Source organism: Stegodyphus dumicola, chromosome 7 (genome assembly GCF_044657685.1).
Source record: "Stegodyphus dumicola isolate Sdum_Otavi_A_Nest chromosome 7, ASM4465768v1".
Taxonomy (NCBI): domain Eukaryota; kingdom Metazoa; phylum Arthropoda; class Arachnida; order Araneae; family Eresidae; genus Stegodyphus; species Stegodyphus dumicola.
Window position 1 is genome coordinate 14,122,180 of NC_140774.1, and position 18,834 is coordinate 14,141,013.

General features: G+C 34.0%; 1 protein-coding gene across 1 annotated transcript in view; it reads right to left on the reverse strand.

Annotated features, from left to right (window-relative positions):
• Positions 1 to 1,298: 1,298 nt before the first annotated feature.
• Positions 1,299 to 18,834, reverse strand: part of LOC118192183 (acetoacetyl-CoA synthetase-like) — a 101,531-nt gene continuing 83,995 nt past the window's right edge. Inside the window, exons 12-18 of the mRNA XM_035363088.2 lie at positions 17,664 to 17,786; positions 14,662 to 14,775; positions 10,717 to 10,842; positions 10,525 to 10,594; positions 8,757 to 8,815; positions 5,426 to 5,628; positions 1,299 to 1,727 (exon numbers count right to left, since the gene is read on the reverse strand). Coding sequence (XP_035218979.1) covers positions 1,581 to 1,727; positions 5,426 to 5,628; positions 8,757 to 8,815; positions 10,525 to 10,594; positions 10,717 to 10,842; positions 14,662 to 14,775; positions 17,664 to 17,786 — 842 coding nt within the window. The 3' untranslated portion in view covers positions 1,299 to 1,580. The remainder of the gene's footprint in view (positions 1,728 to 5,425; positions 5,629 to 8,756; positions 8,816 to 10,524; positions 10,595 to 10,716; positions 10,843 to 14,661; positions 14,776 to 17,663; positions 17,787 to 18,834) is intronic.

An 18,834-nucleotide genomic window follows, 5' to 3' on the forward strand; every position in this document is an offset into this window, starting at 1 on the left:
TTAGCATGAACATCGTTAAACGACAACATTTGATGAAGTATCGAAACACACTTTATTTAGCCAATATTAATCAGGACAGCTCCAAGAACACTTTTTACAGTCGTCGAAAATCTACTATAAACACGCTGACACGTTCAGCGACACAGCCTTTAGGTTATCAGGCTATCACAGTGTAGACAGCTTCCTGCAAAACACCCGACACTGCTTTCCGGAGTACAGCTCCCGACTCTGCTTGGTCGTTCTCGGAACTCCCCGTACTCTCGAGACTCTCCACGCTACAACTTGCGATGCACTCGACGTTATGTAAACGTTGTGAACTACTAAAATTCCACAGTGGTGATTTTTTCCCATCCAGTTTATGGAATATTGATAAAGAAGATCAACGAAAGAACTATAAGAATTTGCAAAGGAAGAATCTAAAGATGTGTATTTGGGCCTAACAGCGACATAACGGGGATGTTGCTGGACACATTTAGTTCGGTATGCAGTCGAATCAAAGCGAATGGCCTGGCTGCCTTGCCGTTTTCGTGGTTTTTCAATATATGTAACGTGGATAAAAATTGCTTTCCCTCAAAAAATCATTCAAGAGGCATCCCCCTCTTTAATCGACACCATTGCGTGCTTTGCCGTAATATTGATTAAGGGGGAAAAAGTAAATAAATAAAAATAAAATTAAAAAAAAAACATAAAGATAATTACAAAGCTAAATTTAAACTCAAATTCCTTTTGATAATCTGCAGTTTATTACATCTAGCGATTTTTCCTTCCTTAGAGTAGTAATCGTATTCGTTTTACCATCGCATCCGCTGATTCGGTATCTGCAGTTTCTGTTATTCAAACAAAATAAGGAAGAGGAACCATTATTTATATTCCTCATTTTATTTATATTCCTATCGCTTGACTCTCTTTTAACAGCGTATTTAGTCGAAAAATTACAGAAAAAGCTTAGTATTTGACCTCAGTGTCCTCCGGTTTTGTAAATTCAGCTTGATTCTCTTTTCATGAGTAATATTAAAGAACATTTTTGTCCTTTATCTCCATTTTTATTCCGCTTCTGATTTTAGTAGTATAATTATAAAATATGTTTCAGTTCTAGCCCCAGACTTCTGAATTGGGTTCCTTTAACAGTGCTTTCTTTAAACTAGAAAATTAATGAACGTGTTTTGTCCCTGGCTTCTGATTTTTTAAAACCAAAAAACTCTCTTAAACATTACTTTCATAGATGGTGAATTATTTATCAATTTTATGCAACTGTAAAGTGTGATCATTTGCGAAAATACTACACATACATACTTAAATTTGTTAACAGGTAAAGTTTAATTTAAAAATAAATAACAGTGCATGAAATATTTGTTATATCACAATTAAACTATAATTTGGAATAAAAGTAAATGAGACTTTAGCTCGTTCCCAGCTAATGTTGGCAGAAGTATGCTTTTGTATATTCAAAGAAAAAAAAATCAAAGTTCTTGCTCTGAAGTACATCTCTTTCCAGTCCAATTATACCCTATTCTGCATTTCTGGTTTCTCTTCAGATTGTTCCAGCGTTCACAGGAGAAACACCCCAATTCCCAAATTTTTCACAGCACGTCGTATTCTAGTATTTCAGGTATGTCGATAAAATGTTTTAAAGAATCCGGGTTTCTGATGTTATTCACTTCAGGAAGCTGGTTGGTTGCCACGATCTGTCGAACAAGACTTTCCATTCTTTTATTATTTACATTGTACTGAAAGTATAAAAAGACATTTTATTAATCACATGCAAGAACAATGTAATTATGTTAACAAAGAAATACTACAGATATTTGACATTATCCCTATACCGCCTTTCCCCCCGTGCTTTTTCCCTAGCCTTTTCAGCGTTAGGTTCTGAAAATTACCCATAATTTCCCTTTCCTTTATTATACTCATCCATTTTAAAGGCTACTTTATCGGTAAATTGTTATTATTTTGATTATTTTTATTTTTATTTAATTTATTCAATCTGTATTTGCATTTTTATATTAGCATTTCACCACTTTTTTATTCCATTTATTATTTGAAACTTATTTTGCTCTGAATATTTGTTAAGCTACCAAGATATGGTAAAAGTTCTTATACTTAAGAACTTTCTAAACATGCAACGTCACCTTAATTCTGTTACTTACGTTCCAGCTCACTATAGCCTTATCTACTACTGATACTATACATTTTGTTATGTTCTAAGTGTAATCGCTTTTTTCTGAAGGTAAATGACTCGCAGAAGTTTACTTCTCTCCATTTTCGGAAGATAAAGTTAGTTAAAATATTTTGACCGGCCATGGTAATTTTGGTATTTACCTTTTTCAGTATTGTGACTAGCGGACTTCGTGCTTGCGGCGATGCTGTGGAAGATGAGAAACACATTTTATTGCATTGTAGGGTTGCATGCCAGTGCCAGAAGTGCATTTAAAGTGAGATTTAGAGCAGCTTCCCATTCTGGCCTCCTGTTTTCCATGATCTTGTTAGGGGCTCCGAAGCAATTGCAGTCTTGCTCGATTTTATTTGTTCTTGTGAACTTTCAGTATTATTATTTACATGATTGGGATTTTTATCTTTTATGCGTCATAGTATTATTTTGCATATTGTCTGTTTATGATTAGGTAACGTAATCAATCAATCCTCAATGATATATCAGCAGTACAGTACTGCTGATGTATAATTCTCCCTTTGTATCAGTATTATTTCATTTTTATTATTATTGCACTATTATTAAGTTGGTTTATTTTTTTATAGAAGCATTAACATAGTTTAATTATTCGTGTTATATTTTAGTATTTTTACTGTAATAGCATTTATATTTTACATTGATTCTGTGGTCTCTCCAGACCTAGATATTATATTTTTATTGTTGAATTGTATCTCCTTGTACTATGAGTTATTTACTTACATCTTTAAGCCTCGTGCAATACTTCGTGGAGAACGAGGAGTTCTGTAATTGTTTAAAAAAAAAAAAAATCTGATGTGTACACCACATGACTTCCTTGTACGGAATATTAAATTATACGCCTTTTTTTCTTGCATTTCGTTCAACTTATTGGATTGAATTAAATCTATTTCGCCGACAGCGCATAAACCACAATAAAATAAATGCAATCTTTAAAATTCACTCTAGTATTTTTTTTTTACCATAGCGACACTCTGGCTCTAAGTTCACTTAACAGTATTACATTTCGTTTATATTATAACTCAGAATGCACAAAAATTATATCATTTCAAGAATCATCTAATCGTTGCCACATGTTCTATTCAAATACTATAATAAAGCTAAACCGACGTATAGAAGAATTTAAGTAAACAAAACAAAAAAGAAACAGTTTTTCACAGAAGATTGAGTATTTCTCATTCAATTAATTCAGTTCTCACTTTGCGACAAGGCAAAAATACATAAAAACTCAAAATATCTGTATTAAAAATTACGAAGTGAATCTTAAACACTTATTTTTCCGAAAAAAATCCAAAAAGGATTAAGCACGATTTAATTCGCAATAATAAATGAAGGCGTTATTTTTGTTGTTGCGAAGCTACGTTTCTCTAGATTCGCAACAAATCCACTATTCTGCTGTTTCAAGTGTAAACAAGCAATGGCCGCCATCAAAAAATTATTAGGCTTAGCGGCACTTAAACAACTTTAAAATTGTTGATAATTCTAAAAATATTGCATACAGATTGACTAAAGGCACTAAACCTTAACCGGAAGAAAAGAATAACATAATTTAATAATTTTTTTAAAGGAAAAAATGTACAATTTACAAACATATAAGAGTAAAGAAACTGAGATCACTGAGCCGGGTAACAGAGTGCATATTTATATAAATATATTTATATACGTTTGGTGCGGCCGATTGCAACCAAAATACGAGGTGCACATCTACATGTTATAGCAGTTCTATGTACAAAATTTCAACGTTCTGAGGCTATTCATTTTTGAGTTATGCGAGATATGTACGTACGTACATACGTTCGTACAGACGCCACGAAAAACTCTCTTCAGAATTCATTTTAAAACAGTTTTATAATTTTTTTGGAGGAAAAGAGTCTTTTATTCTGTCCTTACGAACAGATATCACGCAAAAGCATCATTAAATTGCATTCGAAAGCGGTCAAAATGGATATTTTCGTTGAAATATGCTGCCTGAAACTTTTCGCGATTACAATACTTCCTTTTTACTTCGTACAAGGGAGTAAAAAACAATGAAAAAAGTAAAAAAAAAAAAAAAATCTGAAATGTTTCGGATTTTAAATTACGTCCAAAGGAGCGTTTTTTTTAGTCCAAAGGGATTTGAATCCCGAAGGACTATTAGTTTCGTTTTGGCATTTTGCGTCGGACGGATAAATGTCGGTTCACTTTTCAAACTGTTGCCACATAATGTTAGAGTCCTGCATTATATTTGAAGAAATTAAATAATGAAAATCTGCGTAAATGTATGTATATTTCTCACATTGTCATAAAACAACGGTACATAGAGTCATCGAATTTTGAATAACGTAATCCTCCAACGAATATGAGCATGTGGAAGACCAAATTTGAAATTTGAAATTTGTTTTATGATCGATTTCCTATTTTTTAAAACTTTGACGAATTTTTGATTAACAAACTCAAGGATTTCAAAGCGAGCAATGGCAACGTTGTGCAGAAAAAACATTTTTATCTCCAGCGCGTGAGTCTCTGTATCGGAAATTCTAAAGATATGCTCGTTTTAAAACTATTTTGCGATATTGCTGTTGCACTGGATCTTATGGTTTAAGTGCGAGGAACGTGATATTTAATAAAGAAAGGTAACACACAAAATGTTAAAAAACGCCCCTTTGGACGTAATTTAAAATCTGAAACATTTCAGATTTTTTTTTTTTTTTAAACATTTTGTGTATTACCTTTATTTATTAAATGTCACGTTCTTCGCACTTAAACCATAAAATTGAGTTCATCAACAATATCGCAAAATAGTTTTAAAATGAGCATATCTTTATAATTTCCGATAGAGAGACTCAAGCGCTGGAGATAAAAATGCTTTTTCTGTACAACGTTGACATTGGTCGCTTTGAAATCTTTGAGTTTGTTAATCAAAAATTCCTTAAAGTTTTACAAAATAAGAAATCGACAATAAAACATATTTCAAATTTAAAATTTGGTCTTCCACATGCCCATATTTAGGAAGATTACGTCATTCAAAATTTGATTGCTCTATGTACCGTTGTTTTATCACAATCCGAGAAATAGACATACATTTATGCAGATTTTTCATTATTTAATTTCTTTAAATACATTGTGGCAACATACAAATACATTGTGGCAGGGCGATAATACATTGTGGCAACAGTTTGAAAAGTGATTCGCCGTTTGTAGTGAATCGATGCGAAATCGCAAAAAACGAAAACAATAAGATAGATATTTAATATTACTCACAGGAATATCTGGTACTTCTAAAATGGCTTCAGGAACATAGTCTTGAAATAGTTCTCTGCTGATGGTACTGGCGATTTTTTCATGAAGTTCGGGAGTGAATTTGTAACCTTTTTTCAACTTAACGAACAGAACAGCTCTGCATTGTCCATTTTTTTTACTCTGGTTCACACAAATGTAGTCCATAATTTCTTCTATATCGTGGACTATAAATAAATAATCAGGTGATTACTTTCAAACTAAAAATTTTGAAATTTATATGTTCTAAATGATTTTGTAGTTTCATATATTAGATTAATAACCTGATACAGATTTAGAATTGTAAATTTACCATTTTTTTTCGTTATCAGTAATTTAATAAATTGCAAATTGAAACTAATTTACTGGCAATTTACCAGTGCATTTTGTTTCCGAAACATTTATTGAAAATATATGAGTAAAATATAAAAAATGGAAGCTTTATGAAAACATTTATCCTATAATAAAAGATTTATGAAAATAAAACGTACTTACGTATTAATGCAACCACCTTGACATAATTTGGGGTCTTTTTATAAATGAAAAGGCAAAAATTACTTATCGGGTGAAAATTCAAGATTTTCGTGACTTAAAAAAAATAAATAAACAAATAAACTTTCCAGACAATCAATGTTTATCGAAGTCGGTATAATTATCAATATAGCAAAAGAAATTGCATTAAACTTTTTTAAATAAATTTCAATTATTAAATAAAGATTACACGATACATTTAAAATAAATAAAACACATTTTCTCTAAATCCTTCTATAATTTTTAGAGCTGTTATTTTCTCCATGTATACAGCGATGTGTTTTTGCTTGAAAAACATGACTGAATTGCACAGATTCCGCAATGCGTATCGGCTGTCTACCAAACCAACCTCGTTTTTCCCTTCAGTGCTTTTGCGACAAAGTACTGTATTTTTGTAGAACTTTCAGTGCAGTTTCTACCATGACAAATTCTACAAGCGATATTTTAAAACTGAGTTAACAGCAAAACATATCACTATTTATCTACAAAAACAGTTGAAGTCTGGATTACAATAAAAAGAATGAATACAAAAATGGCGATGTTGCTTGAATAAACAGTTTTTATGAGCGTGGCTACATGAAGAATGTTTATGTACAAAGTTGCCATGGTTTCGGACATTCTGAAAATTTGGCGGCTTCTGTACAGGTGGTTGCCCTGCTACTTACCAAAAAAAAAAAAAAAAAAAAAAAGGTGTTATGAGCATTGAAAAAATTAAAAAATAATTTATGATATGGAAGAGAAACAAACCAATGTAAAATTTAAAAAACCAAATTTAGTTTGGCGTAGGTTTTGAATAAAATTCTGTCAATTTCCATAGCGATAAGATAAAGGTCCCTCTTCTTCAGGAGCAAAAAGGTATTTGCATGAATAATAGCAAATTTTATTTTTACTTTTGTTAAAGAAGGACCTGCTACCGAACCGCCTGAAAATTGAGGGAATTTTATTCCATATCTACCTCAGACAAAGGTGTTTTTTCTGCTTACTTTAATTAATGACATATTAAAAATTATTTATGTATACATACATAAGATTTTACAGCGAAAGAATTGATACAAATTCTTCAAATACATGCATAATTAATGTTGCGTTGTACGGGTGCGCGGATTTGGGGTAACTGTTGCTAATACTTAATGAAAAACAAAAACACAATTTATTCGCCAGTATTACACAGGACAGTCCCAAACACACGTTTACAGTTGTCGAAAAGCTACGATAAACACTCTAAAACAATCAGCAATATAGCCTTCAGGTTCAAACGCTGAAGTCAGCTTCACGGCAAAGCACTTAAGTACTGCTCCCGACTCGATCGATCAATAAGTTAATCTCTGATCTCATGCCACTGCTCTTTCCCAGGGAGGGTAGATATAGCTTTAACCTACCTTCCAGTTTATTTCCGAGAAAACCGCTAAGAATGCTTTCTAGACCATTCTCGCTCCGTTTATAGTATATCGTCAATTCTGACACCAAATCTCACCAAATGGTTGATTTCCAGCCAAATCTGGCGACCCCGCATTTCCTTGCAACCTTCTGGCAACTTTAAAGGTGCTTTGCCGGGAAGCTGTCTCACCGCAGCTGGTATTTCGCTACATTATTATTTTTGTACAAAACAAGCCGGAATCAAAAAGATATTGCAAGCGATGTTTTCTTAACTCTGTCGCTTAAAACAGTGATTTGATTTGTTAATTTGTTAAAGTTCTCTGTAAAATTTACATCAGATTTTAAATTCTTGAGAATTCTAATCCTTATGTGGTAGAATTAAGAAAACATATACGAATCATATCCATATATACTATCACCTGAATAACCAATGAAAGTTTAGGATACTTATTGGATACTTTTCGTGATTTATGGAAGAACTGGTTAACAAATTTACCGTTATTTTTTCCCCTGAGGGCAAAAGAATAAATCCCGTTCGATAAGTTTAACAAAATTAGCTTAAAAATCTTTGACGTTTCCTCTATACCGTCGTAAGAAATTTGACGTCTTTAACGTCTCTGATCTTTATTCGAAAGAAGATTCACACCCTTCGTAATGTTAGCGCACTAGCGTCCTTGTTTTTTAGCAGTCGTAAATACCTCCATTCTCGGTCCCGGATGCAAAGTTCCGGATATGCATGCCAATTTCATGCTTTTCCATCAATCTTTTTTTTTTTTTTTTTTCTTTTTTTTCAACCATGGCGATCCAAACCCTTTTCTTTGTTCCTTAACTTTTTTAAAAATCGCTGTACTGTTAAAGTACATACAAAAAATATAGCCCCCCCCAAAGAAAAAGTAAAAGGAAAATTCAGTTATAGCGCGGGTTGTTTCCTGAATAGTAGACACAGGCGTACTAGGCATTGTCTGGAAAGTGGCAAGCAAGTATCGTCTACTTAGTCGTGACTCATCGAACTCGAGTGTTGTAGTTCTCTTGTCCATGTAATTCATGGCAGGATGATTGACAGAGCCTCAAGGAGTTTGGACTTCTACTTCATTCCAGTTTTAAGGGAGAGCCTCCCGGGGTGGTCTGAGGGACTCCTATCACTCTAACCTGCCACCAAACTACACGACTTTTAGCACGCCATATATTTAGAGTGCCTCCATGCCGCAAAGACACTATACATTTACAAACACCCATGATTTCTCCAGGATTCGAACCGGGTCCTTCGGTACCGCAGCACGCTTCCCCTAGTCACTATACCGTCTGGACGGCTATTGCCACAGTTCAATATTCTGATATATTCAATACCTACATATGAAACGAAGAATTAGAAAAAAAAAAAAAAACAGAAAAAGGAATGTTTACTTACTAGCAAAATACACATCTGCAGCCCCAAATTTTTCTCCATTTTGTATCAGAGCGTCATCACTAAAAATAAAAACATAAGGTTGAAATTTAATCGTATATGTTATAGCAATTTTAATATCACGAAAATCAACAATACGAGTAGAAAAATAAAACTGTCTCTCTAATTTAATTCTTATCTTATATTAGAAAACGCGATGAGAAAATAAATGTGCGTGGAGTGGACTCACTCTGCTAATCAATGCTTCTGAACTTTTAGCAATGTCTGTACACGAAACACTGTGCACAGGAAAGTTATAAGGTATTTCTGCCGCCTTCTTAGCATGCCTTCGTGGTGTAGTGGTCAAAACGCTCGACGCGTATTCGAGAGGTCAATGGTTCGAGTCCCGGCGAGGGAAACGTTCATTTTTCATATCTCCTGCTTCTAAATTACATAATGTCTCTACAGCTTTTATCTTAAACTAAAAATAAAATTAAAAAAAAATGCAAACTTTTTCGAAGATGAACAAAACTTGAGAATAAATAATGACAACCTCTTCTCGTTTTTTACTGGTTACATTTTTGTATGACACATAAAGTAAAAATATGCATTTCTATGTAAACAACTATAAAAGTTCTCTATATCTTACTAGAGTTCTCAGTTACAACAGCTCATAGGGTTTCGATTTTGATAAAGTTTGTAAGCTCGGAGGAAAACTGCTAGAAAATATATTCATGACGATTAGAAGATGCTCATCTTCAATCCAGTTCTTTTCTTAGATTTATTAATTCTTAACTACTGGAGGGGGGGGACTGTCCCCGAGTACTTCCAAACAAAGCGATTATATTGCAACACCTTAGAATATTTACCTTTTGGCAAGTCGAGAAAAAGTTTATCAGATTTGTAGCTTTCAATCTTTGAATAAGATTTATATTGCAGAGTAAGTTAGTTAACTTCATATGTAGATTTTCTTGTGCGTTACTCACATACGTTTTTGGTAACATAAGAAACGTTTGTATGGTGCTCAAGTATCATAAAACTGGATTCCGTATCATTAAAGGCCTCCCAACAGGGATAGTGGGTCTTACTGCCGTACCGAAGGTCCCGGTTTCGATTCCGAAGAAGAGACGGGTGTTTGGAAATGTATAGTGTCTGTGTGGCGTGGGGGTACTTTAAACAGGCGGCGAGCCGAAAGTTTTCTCGAGAGTTTGTGGTATGGGAAGAGGGATGAGAGACCCTCTGCCCCGTCCCCCAGGGGTGCTCTGTCTCAAAACTGGGAGTGGAACTGCGGAAATTTGTACTGTCACCGGTATGATGCTCAAGGTCTTTCTTAAATAAAATTCTGAATACAGCATACTGGCTTCGATTCGAAAGTCACCTGAGGGAAGCCAGGCTGGTTTACATTGTGTCTACGAGAGTTTGCCTTTTTCTGCCATTCATATTCTTTGGCTTTACGGTCAAAAGAGTCTAACTTCATTGCTAAGCAACCAGACATCTCTACGTCAGAAAAACTGGTGTATGGACTTTGTCTAAATGTTCTAACTTTTCAACATTATGGTATAAAATCCGACAAATCATAGCGAAGCAAATGGAAATTGATATTCAGTTGAAGATTTAACTGCATCAGTTGCACACTTAACGCATGCGTAATTTTACCTTCCCTCACTGGCTAGGGCTAAATCCTGTATCGCAAGTGTGAAGGTGCTTAATGGTTTTTACGTCTTTAGAATTTTGAGACTAATGATTACTTTTTTATACCACTGTATAAAAGTTTTTTTAAGCGTATGCTCACCTTCTTCCACACACTATAAGTCCTTTTGTAGCTGGATTAATCCATCCTTCATCACCCTGCCACCAGATTCCTGGAAAATTTTTTTTTTCTGCATTCAAATGAATATAACTTACAACCCACTTCGGTTTGGTTTAAGTGTTTCAAATTTAAATTGATAGTAATTGCTCTACTGAAAGGATTACAATATCTTACCTGGATATTTGCTAAAATAGGTCGCGTTCACTATTTTGTTGTCTACATCTTTCCACAAATTTATTAGAAAGGATGGATTAGGAGTGCCTATAACAATTTCACCCCTCTCACCGACAACATCACGTCCTGAAATTTTTAAAAAAAGAGTTAATTCTAGACTATAAACTTTTAATAAACAAGTGAAGCTAAATGTAAAAACTAAGTTAGGAGTATTTTTTCTTATATTAGGACTTTCTCACATTTTTTTCAATACCATCTAAATCCAAAACCTACAAACAAGCTTTGTAAAAGTTTATAAGAAAATGACTTAAATAAAACGGGAAGAATACGGTATGTATGTTAATTGCATAACTGTAACTCAACTCGAGTACAGATGCATTATAGTTGAGTTAAAGCCAGAATTGAACAATTCTGAAAGCTTTGCTTACCAGATCACTCATTTGCCCCTTCAGTTAGCCTAAATCTAAAGACTTGTCTCTTTAATAAGTCTTAGACTCTGAAGTCAGCTGTTCTTTAATCAATATAAGCTTCAAATTTGTTAAAGGAGAGTTAAAGCATTTTTATAGTATTTTGCAGTGTGTCTTAGTGCCATCCTTCAGATTAAAGGTATTGGAGTTAACTGTTCCTGACTTTTAATGCAAAAACCAGACTGAGAGCCTAAGACGCTTAACATAGAAAGTCCTCCACGAAAACATCCCTCCCCTTATGCAGATGCCCGTAGTGTGCTTTGCCCTAATTTCAATAAACCAAACCTAATCTAAGACTCTTACAGCAAAATATTCTTAGTTCGCTTCAAAACTAAGAGAAGTTTATGATTTCTTGAGATATATTTTTATTTTTAGAAAGTGGATTAATACAGGATGGAATTATGATGATCGTTGTCCTTTAGTGCTTCCTTATTTCTTAACAAAAAATGATAGCATAATTTAAATGGAAAAATAAAGTTTTTTCAAGCAAAAATAAATTTTAAGTAAATTTAAATAAAAAGTTAAATTCTTGTTATGTCCATCCTTTATAACACAGCGAATACAGTATCTGTACTGTCAATAAATCGAGTCCACAGCCACTCCATCTGCACATCGGAAAATTTACAAAATGACAATGCCAACAGTCATTGCGGAAACGTGACCGCCGTAATGGTTGAAAATGATTCTTGTTCATTTCCTAATGGTTGTACTTTTGTTTTTGGTTGTCTGTATGAAGTCAGATGGCCCCAAAAGTAATATTCATTCCTTTTTCAAAAGGAATAAAATTAATTTTCCTTTTTTAATAAATTCAATAAAAATAAATTTTCCTTTTAAAAATTTATTCCTTTTTCAAAATGTCTCAATAAAATAAGCGACATGTTGAACGATATGTTTTTGCGCTTTCCGAACCGAAATATTTATGTTCCATAATTAAAAAATGCTATAAAATGCACTTCATTAAAATTTATGAGCGCAAATTGAGCATTATTATTAATCGGAAAGAGAAAAACAGTCAATGGGAAGAAGTCTGTCCGTCAGTGGAAACCATCTTCTACATAAAATGTAGACTCAGAACGAAGACCAGTAAAATCTATGTACTGTTTCTTATGTTTCCAAAGTTAAATCATTCGTAACAAGAGGTAGCAAAAACGAAGAGAAAAAACGTATAAACTTGGTTCCGTCTATACAAAGAATATTTCAGCAAGGTTTTTGTGATTGTCGCAGGATTCTCTTACTGTGGAAAATTAAAAATAAGGACACTGAAAGAAACTGCTAAAATCACCTAAATATTATAGAGTTCCTCACTTTTATCTTCTTAAATGTAATGTCAAAGAACCTAGTGAACTGCTAGGAAATAATCGCTTAAGGCCAAGAACAGAAACAGAAACTTCAATAAGAGTTAATTACATTTTATTTGCTCAAAATGAAGATTTATTTGCGGGCCCTTTCTCAGGGCGTACAGCAAAGCCTCCAAGAACAAAAATGTAAATTTCGAGAAGGGTTTATTACCCTTTATTTGCTCAAAATAAAGATTTATTTGCCGGCCCCTTTCTCAGGTTGTACAGCAAAGCCTCCAAGAACAGAAACGTGAATTTCAAGAAGGGTTAATTACACTTTGCTCAAAATAAAGATTTAACAGTCGGCCCCTTTCTCAGGGCGTGCAGCAAAGCCTCCAAGAACAGAAACGTGAATTTCAAGAAGGGTTAATTACACTTTGCTCAAAATAAAGATTTAACAGTCGGCCTCTTTCTCAGGGCGTGCAGCAAAGCCTCAAAGAACAGAAATGTAAATTTCGAGAAGGGTTTATTACCCTTTATTTGCTCAAAATAAAGATTTATTTATTATCCTTTCTCAGGGTGTACCGCAAAGCCTCCACGAACAGAAACGCAAACTTCAAGAAGGGTTAATTACCCTTTATTTGTCGGCCCCTTTCTCAGGGCGTGCAGGAAAGCCTCTAAGTAAAGAAACGTGAATTTCAAGAAGGGTTAATTACACTTTACTCAAAATAAAGATTTAACAGTCGGCCCCTTTCTCAGGGCGTGCAGGAAAGCCTCCAAGAACAGAAATGTAAATTTCGAGAAGGGTTTATTACCCTTTACTTGCTCAATAAAGATTTATTTGTTGGCCCCTTTCTCAGGGTGTACAGCAAAGCCTCCAAGAACATAAACGCAAACTTCGAGAAGGATTAATTACCATTTATTCATCGGCCCCTTTCTCAGGGCGTACAGTAAAGCCTCCAAGAACAGCGTGAATTTCAAGAAGGGTTAATTACCTGTTATTTGCTCAAAATAAAGATTTAATAGTTGGCCCCTTTTACAGAGCGTGCAGCAAAGCCTCCAAGAACAGAAACGTAAATTTCAAGAAGTGTTTATTACCCTTTGTTTGCTCAAAATAAAGAATTAACAGTCGGCCCCTTTCCCAGGGCGTACAGCCAAGCCTCCACTTGGGCTTAAACTCTAAATATAAGAAATAAGAACTAACTAATGGATAACTAAAGAGATTTAGCCGAAGCTAACACAATTCTAAACTAGTTGGCCTGTAATATTAAATTAGCCAGCGAAGCTCTCAAAAGGCACGTAATACGGCGTAGCGTAGTAACAGTTAGAGAGATGTAGTCCAAAGGCAAACGCGCTCTATTCAGGAATCCTAACTCTCTCTGGCGAAGTCAGTGGAACTTGACTTACTATTCGATTTCTCTATTAATACTATTCGATATACTATTCGATTTCTCATTTGCATTTAACGCTATTCTAAAACCTCATTCTGGTACGGAGTTGTACGTTGAAGCTAGGAAGGTTAGGAAAAAAGCACAAGCTTAATATAACTGTTATAAAATTAAAATATACCTTACAGTACTATCAAAAGAAACTTTTACTTCCGATACTTGACAGTAAAATTTCCATTTTTTATCCTATTGACTTTAAGAATGAAATTTCATCAAGCAACATGTTATATTTCGAAAAGTACTACTGCATTCCTTGAAAAAATGAAAACTGATACAGATATTGCATACATACCTTGTCAACGTATTCCTTCGTAATCCCCGAACGTTTCCCCTATGGGCTATTGTGCCTCTGACGTCTCGGGAAAAAACTCTTTCTAAGTGCAAATCCACCACGAACGATGGACTCAGGAAAGTAGTGGAAATCATTATTCTTGGAAGCTTTGCGAAAAGCCTTTCTGTCATGGAAATTACGATGCAGAATTAAGGCTCAGAAAAAACGTCTATCAAACGAACCCTTAAAAGTAAAAGTTTTACATTTTAAACATTAATTACACGGCCTCGAAATTATTCTAAAAATGTGTAAATACTCTCTGTTGTACCATTGTGCGCATGAGTTACTCTGTAATGTGTGGTACCAAATGTGCGCATGACTTACTCTGTAATGTGTAAGGAAATTCGTTGCTAATTCGGATAGAAGCTTTAAGTTATGCTTACGGAATTTCCTCTAGACAGCTAAATACGGGGAAAACTTACCGTTTTTATCTACACAGCGAACGTCCATACCAAGTCCAAAAGCCTGAACTTCTCCAGCATAATATGGCATGTTTAAATCGAATCCAGAGAAACATGCAAAAGCTTCAGTTGCTCCTGTGGAAAAGGCGAGATAGAGATTATAATTGATTTTCAGGTAACCGGAATAAGTAAAAAAAACTTAAAATCAGCTTATTAGTTGCATCAAAAATGTTGAATCATAAGTTATTATTTCATTTCTCTAACTTCTGATTCCTATTTTGTATTTTTCATTTATTTAATTGCACTTTTAAATAATACGAGGGTTGGGGCAAAAGTCATGGAAACTATTTTTTTTTTTTTTGGTAGATATGTGAACGGATCACAAAACGTATATGTGTCGTGGGGAAGTTCTGCAGGCATAGTGTGTAGGCAGAACAACAGATGGCTCTGTGATAGCTGGCTCTGTGGTAGCGAGGGCTCTGAAATCAGTTTCAGTTGGTGAGTGTCGTGCGAGATGGAAGTAATGCGTGTTGAACAGCGCGCTTACATCAAGATAGCCGTTCTCCGAGGGAGAAATGCGATGGAATGTCACAGTAAGTTAGTAGAAGCCCTTGGGAATAATGCCCTACCATATCGTACAGTAGCATAGTGGGTAGGGAAGTTTCAGCAAGGACGTGTGCCAACCAGTGATGAGGAACGTTCGGGACGACCGGTGAGTGTGCGGACCGACATAGAAGTGGCCGCGCAGTAGTACAGGGACTTCCTAGTGCGACAGGTACGACATGGCGTTCGGGATAAACCTCCGGATCTTCTGGACAGTGCAATAATTCTGCACGACAGTGCAAGAACACATAAAGCAGAGTGTGTACGGCAGCTACTCCGACGTTGGTGATGGGAAGAATTGGAGCACCCAACTGCACTCTCCTGACCTTTCGCTCTGTGACTTTGATCTCATTCCCAAGATTAAGGAACCAATACGTGGTAGGCGGTTTGCAACATGAGAGGACATTGCTAATGCTGTGCACCAACAGATGGCCCGATTCACACATGGTGCGGCAAATGCTGAGGCTGATGGTATTCAGCGCCTCCCACATCGTTGGCAGCGTGTGGTGACAGTAGCAGGGGACTACATTGAGGGTCTTTAGGCCCAGGTTTCTCATGTCAACTTTATGTGTTTTGTGTTATCATTCTTTTGCACGGTGAAGGCCATATTGCCTTGTATACTACCGTGATAAATTCATGTGTTACGATATTTCAGTGCTATTCATTGTCCACACATGTAGTTAAGACCTTGTCCTTTCGTCTGTATATGTCACATTTTCCAACCGGACTGGTATCTTTAAGGGAAAAAAAAAAAAAAAAAAAAAACAGTTCCCATGACTTTTGCCCCAACCTACGTAATTTTATTTTTAATTTGTTTTGATAATCTGGTCTTGAGCAAAAATAAAATTTCACTGCAAAATTATGTTTAAAATAATTTTTAAATTTATTTATGAATTTCAATTAATTTAATAATAAGACTGTAAATTTACATACTATTTTTGTTAATTAACCAATTATTATGATATTCTGTATTTGAAAACACTGAAAAATAGCAAAGTGTTTAACTTTAACTGTTCTTTGTTTTGAAACTGAGGATGGCAACGATTTCTAAAGCAATTTAAAATGGAATCCTTAGTTTTAAAATTTTCATTTTGGGAAAAAAGCAAGATGTTATGTCTATCTATTTAAAATAGCGAATTTTAAAGTTTCAATAATATAATTAATAGGATGTTTTAAGCCTTTATTATAACGAATCTCATTCTGCGAACTGTCATGAAATGCCTACTTCAATTATTATTGACTTTGTAGAGTTATTAGGATATTTTTAGAGGCAGAAAAGATGAAAAATAGCAAACGCCTTCGCCGGGAATCGAACCACGGACCTCTGGAAAACCGGCCCAGCGTGCAGAACCACTACACCACGGAGGACGCTAGGAAAGTGGGAGAAACACCTTATAACTTAAGTTATCATTTATTGTTATTTAGTTATCATTTCTTTCTAACAGTGAGCTGAGTATCTTAGTTAATATGATTCAGAAAGGCGAAGAGAAAAATGTAGCGACTAATTGGCTGCACGTTGGACAAGACACAAGTAATTTAGTTGGTGCATAATTCAGTTCGTTAGATAAAGGGGGCTTATTGGTATTTCTATAAATAGTCAAAAAATAAAAATTATTAAATTTCGAACAATATTCTAAGTAATCAGACGGGAGTAACTAATGACTAGTAGATTGAAATTCAAAATATACCAAGAATTTTTAGTTCTAAGGAGCAATTTGCCCAAAAGCACTATTAGCTTCGTTCTGACATTTTGCGTCGATTCCCGCTAGGCGTTGTTTCACTTTTCAAATTGTTGTCACCAAATATTATCACCCTGTATTATATTTAAAGAAATTAAATGATGAAGATTTTTTAATTTATTTTATTATGAATTTATTTATTTATTTTATTATGAATCTATGCATGATTCTAGCATTGTGATAAAACAACGATACAACGATGCTATTAAAATTGGAATAGCGTAATCTTCCATAGAATATGGGAATATAAAAGCTCTAATTTAAATTTGAAATTAGTTTTATTATTGATTTCATACTTTTTAACACTTCAAAGAACTTTATATTAAAAGACTAAACGATTTCAAAGCGAGCAATGGCAACACTGTACGGAAAAAAAAAAAAAAAAAAAAAAAAAAAAAAAAAACATTTTTATCTCCTGCGCGCGAGACTCTGTATCGGAAATTCTAAAGATATGCTCATTTTAAATTTATTTTGCGATATTGCTGTTGAAATGAAATCTATGGTTTGAGTACGTAGAACGTTAACACACAAAACGTTAAAAAAAAAACGCCCCTTTTGACGTAATTTAAAATCTGAAACTTTCACACTTTTTAAAATTTTCTTTCTGTTGTAATTATGAGATGGTAATTTTATGTTAAACTAACATTCATACATGAATAGTTAATACACGATTAGACTTACCATATTGACTAGCAATGAACAGATCTTTCTTAACCATGTTGTGAATGTACTGAAAATTATGAATTTTTGCAGGACATCCACACATCATTAAAGTCCTAAAATTTTCTAAGTTTGAAGTTGGACCTAGGGTAAAAGAAAAATACTCATTAATATGAAAATTAAAGAAACTGTAAAACATAAAATAAAATGAGAAGGAATAATAACATAATTAACTTGATTATTATGAAAATTTAGTTGGGATATTGAGTATATTATAAAAATCCAGAAAATTTATTTATTTTATTATGAAATTGAGAGAATATACTTGCTAATATTAAGGTATAATGCATAACGTACCAATAAAAAAAATCATATTTTGAATTCAGAATGCTCCTTTAGAAAACACTTGATAGTTTACATAAGCATTCGTAGCATGACAGCCACAATTTCGGATACAGGAAGAAAGTAAATTCAATGTTCTTTATAGGAATACTCAGGATTTTACGCAATTTATCCTCACTGAGCTTAACAGTATTTTATTGTTTAGAAAAAAAAAGGAAATTCCACCTATTTTAACCCTAAGGGCGTTAGCGCAGAAGGGCTGTTAATTTCGTTTTGACATTTTGCGTCGAATCACTTTTCAAATTGTTGCCACCAACTATTATCGCCCTGTATTACATTAAAAAAAATAAATAATGAATAATCGGCATAAATGTCTGTATGTTTCTCGCATTGTGATAAAACAACGGTACTAGAGCCATCCAATTTTGAATAACGTAATCCTCCAACCGAATATGGGCATCTAGAAGACCAAATTTAGAATTTGGGATTTGTTTTATTATCTCTTTCAAATTCTGTAAAACTTTAACGAATTTTTGATTAACAAACTCAACGATTTTGAAAGCGATACTGTACGGGGAAAAAGCATTTTAATCTCCAGCGCGCGAGACTGTGTATCGGATATTCTGAAGATATGCTCTTTTTAAATTATTTTGTGATACTGCTGTTCAATTTAACTTTATGGTCTAAGTGCAGAGAACATGATATTTAATAAATAAAGGTGACACACAAAATGTTAAAAAAAGCCCCTTAGGGTGTAATATAAAATCTGAAAACTTTTAAATTTTTTATTGCTTGTAAAATCATTTTGTTAAACTCGAAAGGGACGTTAGTCCCTAATGCGGTTCTTGAA